This window comes from Fusarium phalaenopsidis (assembly GCF_050370095.1).
Source record: "Fusarium phalaenopsidis strain FUZ10S chromosome Unknown contig_32346, whole genome shotgun sequence".
Lineage (NCBI taxonomy): Eukaryota > Fungi > Ascomycota > Sordariomycetes > Hypocreales > Nectriaceae > Fusarium > Fusarium phalaenopsidis.
Window position 1 is genome coordinate 161,450 of NW_028145388.1, and position 10,404 is coordinate 171,853.

The window sequence follows — 10,404 nt, forward strand, 5'->3', positions numbered from 1 at the left end:
TACTAATTAATATTTATTACTTATTAAAAATACTATATTATATTATTTCTTTTAGGTAAAAATATAATTTTTTTTAAGCTAGATATAGCCTTATAATAATTGGTATACTCTAAAAGGCTTAATTAAAGCTTTCTAAGATTATTAATTTTTTTTTAATTTCTAGCGCTATAGATAAATTAGGGAAAACTAATTTAAAATATATCTTATATATAGTAGCTAATAAAGTATCTATAAGTATTCTCTATACTATATAATTACTACTTATAATTAAGTTATAGCTAAAATAAGCTTCCCGCACAACTTTCCCAAACACATCCTTGTTTCACTATTCAGCCACAGCGTTATGCATATTTATGAGTTACTTAGCTAATAGCATAACTTTGTCCCGCACCGCGCCGCGCCACACAGCACCAGTTTCGCACACCCTCCCTGGTCTCACTCAAACACGGCGGAGGTGGTAATTTACTCTTGTTTGTGTAGACGCTTCCTCCCTCGCCTCACCCCTAGGAGGTGGAGGGGGGAGGTTAAGGTATCAGCATGTATTCCCAAGAAGTACCCGCCTTAGACGCTATTACACGGTTACGCAATAGAAAATAATTAACGCAAAGTAAACCAAGCCGGGCAGTGCTGGCCACTCACCAGACCTCTGCGTAAGCCCAAAGCGAGCTAGCTACCGCCTACGCTCTCCTCCTCCTTTTCTGTCACGGCCTCAGCCGCGACAGGCGGTTGGCCCTGGCAGAATCTCTCCATGCCACCTATGGCCAACAGGGATACCGGGTGATGGGTTAGCTAGCCTGACGAATCACAGGAGGAGCGACGACTTGAAGCATCAACGCTCCTAACGCTCACAGCGCTCCCAGGGAACAGCACGAAGTATATAGAACACCCTCACTTGCATTTTCCTATGTACCAGCTACCTCAGCTATCAATACAACTTGGTTACACTCAATACCCTTGAGCACATTACCAGACGTGACTTATACCCCGTTCAAGACAACGCCAGTATCCTGCCAACATAAACCCAGCACGACGGGTTTATCCCTTGGGAATACTACGATCGTACAATTATATTCCATAGCTGTTCTCAGTTCGGTGCGCACTGCTAAATTCATACTCACTATAGGCGCTCGAACTATGAATCACTACGATATACTCATTGATGAAACACCTCACTCCAGTCCAGGTCTTATCACAGTGAATATTCAGTTGCTCTTCAGTGCACTGCTTTCAGCCTTATAAACTGATCACATATCACGGGGATATATGGTTAAGGCAAAGGCTAGAAGGGTAATACTCTATTGGGACGCACAGTAGATCACTACTGTATACAAACAGCAGGCTAGACATATATAATGCGAATACAGAGTCCAGGGGGCTTGAGCTAAACCGTGTCCCATTTCAAGACAAAAGGAGTCCAGAACGGATGTTATGGAAATGGGTTACCATGGTTGGACAGATGGGATTTTCACGCCTTCACAGTGGCCATAAATAGCTCTTCCAATTAATACTTATATCAGGGCACTTCTACCCATCCAACATTCCGCGTCCGACTTTAATGGATTACAAATATGACTTTGAAGAAACTCTGTGTCTTGACTTCAGCCGGCTAGGAAGGTGGGATAAGTCCTGGGGCATCCTCGTCGGGGACTTCCACAGCTTTACCTAGCCCCTAGTTCTATGGGGAAGCAGGAGACATGCGCTCTTGTTAGGGTTCAGGAGGAAAGATACTTTTACTGAGCCTGATCTTTAGGCAACGCCTCCAGACGCACCGAAATCCTATGATTTACCCCTTCCCCGTTCTTTCGACCGATTAGAAACTGTGGACCCATCACCTGCTCATTCATCATGGGAATCTTATTTACACCGCAGATAATCAAGGCACCAACCATGAAAGCCATTGTTCTCTGAAGAACCACGGACACCATAGGTGCTTATTGAGGCCCCCAGGGCTCATTCAAATAGCTTCCCAACGGTGTCCCGTCCTATGTCTGGGGATGGGCTTGTTATGGGCGTTGCAGTATTACGTTTGCTCGCTTGAGTATACTCTGGCTCTGTTCTGGGTCAGCGAGAGCGGACAAATTATTTGTTAAGACAATGCCATTGTCATCCTTCGAGGTTTAGGAACGCTGTTCTGCTAAGGGAATATGTTACTCTACTTATAAGTTGATGTATATTGTACGAGAAATGCCGTGCACATGAAGAGATCGCCAAACTCTTGGCGAGATGGCTGCGACGGAATCTGCTGCATCCCGCTGTGTTTTTTTACGCCAAGAATATCCATCAATACATACGAGAACGTGAACCTATAACATGTTAAGGCATAGTTTGTTCTCTCTGAATAGCATGCCAAGTTCATAAAATGGTCCGAATACCGTTATCACGATGAAATCTCTCTCTCTGTGATACATCGTGCTCTGTAATGCCAAAGCCGCATGCTGCTAGCCACAGCTTTGTGAAGCAGGGAAAATATATTTACTAAGATAAGGACGGAATGAAGGCAGTAAATACTATAATCTAGTTGAGGAGGAGAGGGCTTTGCACGTATGGCAGATGTAATGTTTGTGTCTGGAACTTGAAAACTTAGAGATATGGTTGGCCTGGTAAAAGAGTTTCTTTGATGTTCTTGGATTACAATGGCGGCCGATTGTCCCGCCTTTGCCGCCTTCCTACTCATACTATCAAGATGTTCTGTAGTATGTGGTGCTAGATCTGTGACCATCCATTCCAGCATCAACAAGCTTAGGATTCATGCCGCTTTCATAACTACACAGCACCTAATTAAGCAGTGAAACAAGAACAAATAGACCTAGGAGAGTTATAGACGGGCGAGTTGTAGCCTAGCATACCACGAGTATGGTCAATAAGACGAAAATATCAACCCCCGAGGCGAGTATGCAAACATAGAACGTATAAAGGTATAATAAAGCTGGAATAAAGCCTTAAATTTTTATCTACAATCAGTTCTTATCTCCATAGAGGTGCTTACCTAGAGAGCAGCCCTATGTACACCCGGACTCATACTTGATGCTGGTCAACTTCTTAGTCCACCGTTGCTGCAATGCTCCTCCGACCTTGCACTCCTCATCGTTATGAGCCATCTTCCCACTCCTCTTTTTATTTTGTTGTTACCTCCTCACAGCATGACCAGACAACATTCGTTCGGCCTGGAATGCCTTGTCCCATGTCTAGACAGCAGACACGAACTTGTCTGAGACGCCTTCTTTACTCTACTCTGCACTGGCTAGGTAAGTCGAGACCACCAGCTATAAAGATGGAGAACCTTTCCCAGACCGCGTCTCTTACAGTTCTCACCTTACAGCCTCCCCAGACTTGGAGGGAAGTAAGCAACATCGAATATGTACCTCCTATCTCTAGCCTGCCGACAAGACTGTCGTCCTGTATCGCAGGGCCGACCAATTATGCGACACATCTAAGAGCCTGTCGACGATTGGGGACAACGGGGTTCTCCATGCACCATCTAATTTGCCATGAGATATGCATTACTTACTCGGCGTTCATCAGTGGGTGACGAAGCCACCCGTTCTGGACAGGATTCAGGTACTGCCAGCTCTAGAATAAGATCGGTAGAAATAACCCATCGTACTGAAAATAAAAGGAATACCAATTAAAAAACGCAGGGTGGCTGTTTTTGGAGGAATGTGAGTCATTTTGGCACATTTTGTCTAATCCTATCCAGACCAGATAAAAAGTAAGAGCCACAATATAGGAGGCAATAAATTACCCTTCGAATTAAATCTTCTTAATGGGCAATTAGACTATGAGGCTGCCTTACATAGACTTGATGAAATGTGCATACGAAGTTCTGGATTTCTTTGTGGGAGCTTCGCCAGAGGACTCACGCCTGTCCCACGATTTTCCGCTTTTGACGGATCGAGCTACCAAGTTGCCAGGTGTGTAAGCCCAGGGGACTTTTTAGCTTTGTTGGGTTTGGTTGTATTGTATTAATTCCGGTGCCTTTAGTTTTTCATGTCTTCTATTCACCGCATAGCCTTTCTTCGGGTCCAAATAGAGGGGGGCTGTGAGAAAGTGGTAATTTGTTGCCTCAAAAGGTATCGTGAGTACATTGAAGAGTTTGCTTTCATGGTATTCTAATCTACTAATCCCAATAGCTTTAAGTGTCTAAAGCCTTGTCGGACAGATTGATCGGGCTGAGTATCCCCTGAGGCTCATCATAGTCGGTGACAGCCTGAACCGAGCTGGCAGCCGGAAAGAATGATGTACGAACCTCTGAATAAGACAATATTGAGCAAAATAGCTATGACCGGGGCGCAATAGCCAAGATGGATAACAGGCATAGGTTGAATCACGCTGTTTCTAGGCTGTACTCTGTATTGAAGGGAGGATCCGCAGGCCTCAAATGATTCTTGATCTTGTGGTCAAATGTCACACAGCCCCGTTCCCAGTTTTCTTCTCCAGAACTTGAACACTCCTCCAACAATCACCATTTATACCCCAAAAGTGTCCAGACCGACCGAAGGATAGTACCAAGGAATGATTCTGGTTTCTCCGTTCCAAGATACATCCACTCATTCACATCCATTGGCTGCGTCTTCATATCATATCCGGCTGCCTCAATAATGGAGAAATACTCTGCAATCTGTTTTTCTGAAGGGTGCGGAAAGTTCTCAACTATCTCGCGTTAGAATAGGAAGCCCGCATGTGTTACTAAATGATCCCACCTTGAGCTGCGAGGTATCGGAACTGCACCCTTTGTTCAAGCGGAGCTTGTTCCTGGCATTGTTTCAGTTGGCTATAGTAGGTCGGCACTAAACACCATCCTAGCGTGTTTAGCAAAGTTTCGTTATGAGAAAGGTATGCCGTTTCATCCATGCTGGCAATTGGGAAGAAAGAAGTCGGCAGAAAGTTAGAAGTGGGCGAATACGTTGATCAGTTGATGATTGGGAGGGTAATGGGTAGTTGTTTAGGATGAGAATGGGGATGCAGTCGCCCTTTTCCTACCCTTTTATGCCGTGCGTCCGAGCCCTTCAAGCCACCATTTTGATTCTCATACAATTATGAGTTAAGCGAGCCTGCAGTAGTTTGCAGCTCGTCAACTGCATCACTCACAGTACGGGACAGCGGTGAAGCCACCATTGTTCCCGTGTCACACCGAGTGTTGGCTGTTAATACGTGGTGTCCCTAGTCGAGTGTGGGTGGGCTCGTACGGCCAGGATGCCCTTCCCTGTTGAAAATGACGGATCAATTGGCACAGTAAATGAGGCCTACTCCCGCAGGGGCCCTCGCCACTCATGATATCAGAAACTTTGGGGCACCAGCCGTTGTTGGCGTGCTCGTCATTGTTGATGACTCATGCGGGCACTTCGACCAAGCCTGCCTCGTTTGGCGGCGGGGAAACAGGGTCAGGGTTCGTCAACAAGCGAGCTCTATCATGTGTACAGCGGCCGGGCCATCTTAATCCTGTATGCTCGAACGGCTGGGATCCCGGAGACACGTTGAAGACCAGGACGCATGGATAGCCCAAGGACGCCTTTGGGCGACAAGAGCGAAGAGGGACAGCAAAGCTAGAAACGAGGCAACATAAAGCAAAAATAGGCAACTCCAACAGAATTAGCTGGTTCGGAGCCTAACGAGAAATAAAAGGTTGCGAGAGGTGCCACGATATTGGCGGTGCATCAATGGACCAGCCCTTGTTGTTGATGCACATCCATTACAGGGTATTAGCGCCTTACTGTTTCGCGGCAGCGCATGAGGCAATAGATCAGCAAATCCGAAGGTCAAAAGGTGGTCTCAAAGAACCTGCGTGTTGGATGGAGTGGGTAATGAAAAGATACGTCGGTGGACCTTCCATCGCTAGCTCGTCAGCCTGACTGTCTTCTGGCTCAGTTATCCCATCAGTTCAAGGCACAAGAGCAAGTTGCACGTATCGAGCTAATTGGGCGCCACCGGACGTTGATGACAGTCGGTCATGGCCTGAACCTAGCCAGTAGCCTAAAAGAATGACGTACAAGCCTCTGAAGTAGATGATACCAAACAAACTCACTGTGACTGGAGCACACCGGCCGGTAGAGCACGCTGTTCTTAGATACTAGTATGGAGGGAGGTACACGATCCAGCTAAAATAGTTAGCAGGCATAGGCTGAACCACAATGTTTCTGATATGTACTCTGTAGTCAAAAATGGGTTCATAAGTCTTAAATGATTCTTGATGCTGTGGTCAAACGTCCCACAGCCTCGTCCACATCCGCATTCCATGAGCAACGCCTTTCAAAAAAAAAAAAAAAAAAAAAAAAGGGTACTCATACTATTTCTAGACTAATGACATACGCGGTTTCCTAAAACAAATCCTTCTTCCAATCCCTCGTCTCTTGTGACAGCTTTTCTCTATCATATCCATGCTTCTCCATGCATCTGAGCCATTGACCAAGCTCTTCTGGGGAAGGTTGAGGCATATTCTTAACTGTCTTGCGTTAGATGAGGGGACTTATTCATGTTACTCCAAGATCTTACTGCTCTCTAGGTTGAGTCTTGCCTGTGCAACTTGCGCTTGAGTGGAAGCTTGCTCCAACGAGGCCACCGCGCCTTGGAACCCACTTGGCCTCAAACACCACCCTAAATCTTTCAATGTCACAGAGTAGAAAACGAGTTTGTCCATAATGGGAAGTGTAGAAATGGAATCTAAACAAGAAGAGGGCAAACAAATCGGCAAGTAGATGATGAAGAAGGTAGCATCTGGTCGTTTGGGACAAGAACGGGCACGCAGCAACCCTTTTATGTTGCGTGTCTGAGATTTTCAACCATGCCGTCCTCTAAGCTTACGCAAAACGGAAGTCAAAGATAGGGATTGGGTCAAGCGAGCCAATATTGTAGCCTGCTGCCTGTCAACTGCAGCACCCACAACCCGGGACAGCATCGAAGGCAATACTGCCACCGTGTTACCTCGAGTATTGGTTGGAACTAGGTAGTTTTCCCCACAACCGAGTGTGAGCAGGCTCGCATGGCAAGCGCTTCGCTGTTGTGAAATGATGGGTCAGCTGGTACTTGCGCAAGCGCCTCACGACCGACGGAAATTGGGACTTTGGGCGACAACAATGGCGAGAAGAGGCAACAATGCAAGAAGCGAGGCAACAAAAAGCAGCAGAAGGCAACAGCGAGATAGCATGGGTGGTTCGGAGCCTGGTGGGAAATGAAAGGTTATGAGAGGTGCCAGGATGTTGACTGTACCTCAGTGGATCAGTCCTCATTGTTGAAGTGCATCCATTACCGGGTATCATCACCATACTACTCCGAGGCATGTAGTGGATCAGTGGACCAGGGTGAAGAGCCAGCATGTTGCATGGAGTGAAATAAGTCGATGAATCTCCAAGCGTCTCCATCATTGGCTCACCAGACTGACTCAATCGTGCCTAAAGGTTCGGGAGGCTTGACAAGCGCCCGTCTAAGGCACGCTTCGAGGTGAGCCAACATGCGTCTTGCGTATGTGCCATTCCGCGGCATCAAATGGGCCGAGGCCGAGTTTGCAAGTACGTAGTGGGCGGGTAAGTCTTGCTACGGCCCGTGGAGGGTTTGATGTGGATCAAGTGTGAGAGCTTTGGTGGCCACGAATTTCTTCTGCGACTTCTCACAATGAAAAGTCTACCCGCGTAGCAGACGCCGGCAAAACCGGAGAGGCTGGGAGGCACTCACCGGTCTTTGTCAAACCAAGGGTGAACAACGCTTGGCCTGAATCGCCTAAAGGGGCCTTTCCATTCTTGGTTTCCGATGCAGCCATGCTACTGTACAGTACACCTCGATAGCGGCAGCCACATGATCGAAAAGGGGCGGACGGCGGGTGACCTGATCCACTTCTCTCCTCTGGCTTCAAGACGAGATTAGATGTTGGCCTGGGCAAGCTTCCCCCGTGTCATCTCTCATGCTCTCAACCGAGCCGATTCATGCAAGTCTCCTGCCTACATACTTCCTGCTTTCCAGCCCCTGCAGGCTTGGTAGCACGACGCCGTTCGAGGAAATGTCGAGGAGGTAGGGGCATGACTGGTTGATGGCAGAGTTACATCTGGTTACAATGGCGGCCTGCCTTTGCGTGGAATTTTAAATTAAGCGAACAACAAGGTGAAATAGTCCTTTTATCTTTGGTAAGGGGAACGTATTTCATGGCTACTCTGAGAAACCCGCAAGAACACAGGGTTGCTCAGGGCCGCTTTCACTCCATTAATTCTATTTCTGCCGCCGATCTGTTCATGGCTCTCATCGGCCCATCCCAGACTGGGGGAGCAAAGCATACAAAATAACATCTAAATTCGTGCTATATTGAGCATATGTTCTTCATTGTCAACGCCAAGACCGTGTTTTTTGAACTAAGGCCTATATACTTCCCTCGCCCAGAGGGCTAGAGGCTGCAGCCCCCATATCACTTTATACAGGCCAGTAACGTCAGACTTGGCTGCGAATGTCCATACAGTTGACATCTCGAAATGCCCTCTTAAAATGTTGACCCTCCTCTGGCCAAAAAAAAAAAAAAGGTAGCCCCAATCCCTACTCCAGGCATGTAGTCAATCCATGGCACTCACCCAATGTGCCCGTGACATTTACATCATACAACCTTAGTCCACGATGTCGCCGCTAGATGTCGAAGAGGCCACTGACGCGGGACGAGGCGGCGGTGGTGGCATGGCGGGGAAGAAGTTGCCCGCCACGTTGATGTCGATCTCAAACTTGGGCATGGCAGAGCTGGCACCACCGTTGCGGAACAGCGCTCCAAGGTCGTTGCCGAACGACGTCATGTCGTATGTCTCGTCGCCCAGCGTCACACGGCGGACCGTGGCTCGGTAGTTGGTGTTGCCTCGCATCGGGGGAGGGTAGGGGGTAGGGCTCGAGGCGTTGATGAAGCTCATGGGACGCAGCGTGGCCTCGCCCGTTGCCGTCTGCTGAAGGAACTGGGAGGTGGGCACCACCTCCGCGACCATGTTCTTCTTGCCCGTGCCGATCAGATGGAGGACGAGGAGAGTAGCGTGCGTCTTCTGTCCCGGAGGGAGGGGCATGGCCCTGGGAGGCGGGGGTATCACGGCGACGGGTGGAGGAGCCGGGGCCGGAGCGGGGACGAGGCCGGGGGCGGGGAGGTGAATCGGCGCGGGGACGGGATTGTTCCACCCAGGGGGAGAGTTCTGGACCATGGCAGGTCGCTGAGGCAGAGGCAGAGGCATAGGTCCCCAGGCGGGATGGGGGCCAGTGTGGACCTCGCTCGCGACACTGGCGTCAAGGCGGGAGCGACGAGTCTTGACCGCTTCAGCCCGGTGGCTTCGGCGATCTGCCATGCGAGGGGGTGGCTGCTCATCCTCTGATAGATCAGAGTCGGAGCCAGAGCCAGAGCCAGAGCCCTCAATGTCAGAGGAGCCGCAAAGTGCAATGACCTCTGGTCTCACCTCACCGCCTCTGAGTCCAGCCCGGGGCTTGGTGGTGGTGGTGGGAGCAAGGTCGTAGCCGTGGCAGCTGACGTGCTGGTCTACCAGGCGAGCAGAGTTTTCGTGGAGGATCTCCAGGGCTCGCGAGGGATGGTTCGCGGTGCCAGAGAGGATCTTGGTACGCTTCCCCTTCTCGGTCTTGAGGACAAAGAGGTGCCATTGGTTGCTGGTGTCGAGCCGAGAAACAAGCTCATAGTCGGCATCGGGGCTACCGTGAAAGGAACGGCAGTTGGCTAAGAGAATGCGACAATCGCAGGTTAGTTGAAGCTATTCGGACTCGGTAGAATGTCAAGCGAGGCCCACTCACCAAGCACGAGACTCTGATAGTCAGGGCTGGCGGACGGGAGAGGCATAGCTGCGGTAGTTCGAGGCAGTAAGGTCATAAGGGGAGGTTCGCCATGAGGGTAGGGTAGAAGCTGTTGAGAGCAAACTCTTAAGCGGGGTGTCTCCGAGATAATATACTAAGGCATCCGTAGCTGAGAACGAGGTCCAGCAACCAAGTGTCGGCGATTCAGACAGGCTGCCAAGCAAGCGAGGCGCGAAGGCAGGGCGGACGCCGATACGCGATGAGAGCGGGAGACGTCAGCCAGACGCAGCAGACACGAGGTGTGGCTCCGGGCAAAGCAATACCTCGCCCGGCTGCATCGCTGCTAATCGCTATGCGGCCAACCCGAGATATGGAGAAGTGATAGAAAAGTCCCTTTTGGACCGAGAAAGATCATTAGGCTGTAAGGTTAGTCCGTATCTAGTTAGTGAGATGGCCTCGATGCGTTTCGCTCTAGCAGCCCCTGGCAAGCCGAGTCTGGCGGCAAACCTTGGCCTCGCCGGGCGCGTGTTGCCTCACCCGGACACTCCAATCACCCAACCATAAGCATTACCACACGGCCCCGGCGTCGAATTGGTGTACCCGGCGCTCCGCGGGATCCAACAACTGCACAAGGGACAAAGGGGGCAACAAGGCTATCGT

The 10,404-nt window shown here is 49.5% G+C and overlaps 1 protein-coding gene across 1 annotated transcript; it reads right to left on the reverse strand.

The window, feature by feature from the left end:
* Positions 1-8,579: 8,579 nt before the first annotated feature.
* On the reverse strand, positions 8,580-9,790 carry LRP88_14385 (uncharacterized protein; the record flags this gene model as incomplete). Its single annotated transcript, XM_083250730.1, has 2 exons — positions 8,580-9,670; positions 9,745-9,790. The coding sequence occupies 2 exons, from the start codon at positions 9,788-9,790 to the stop codon at positions 8,580-8,582; spliced, it is 1,137 nt and encodes a 378-aa protein (XP_083093520.1).
* Positions 9,791-10,404: the final 614 nt, after the last annotated feature.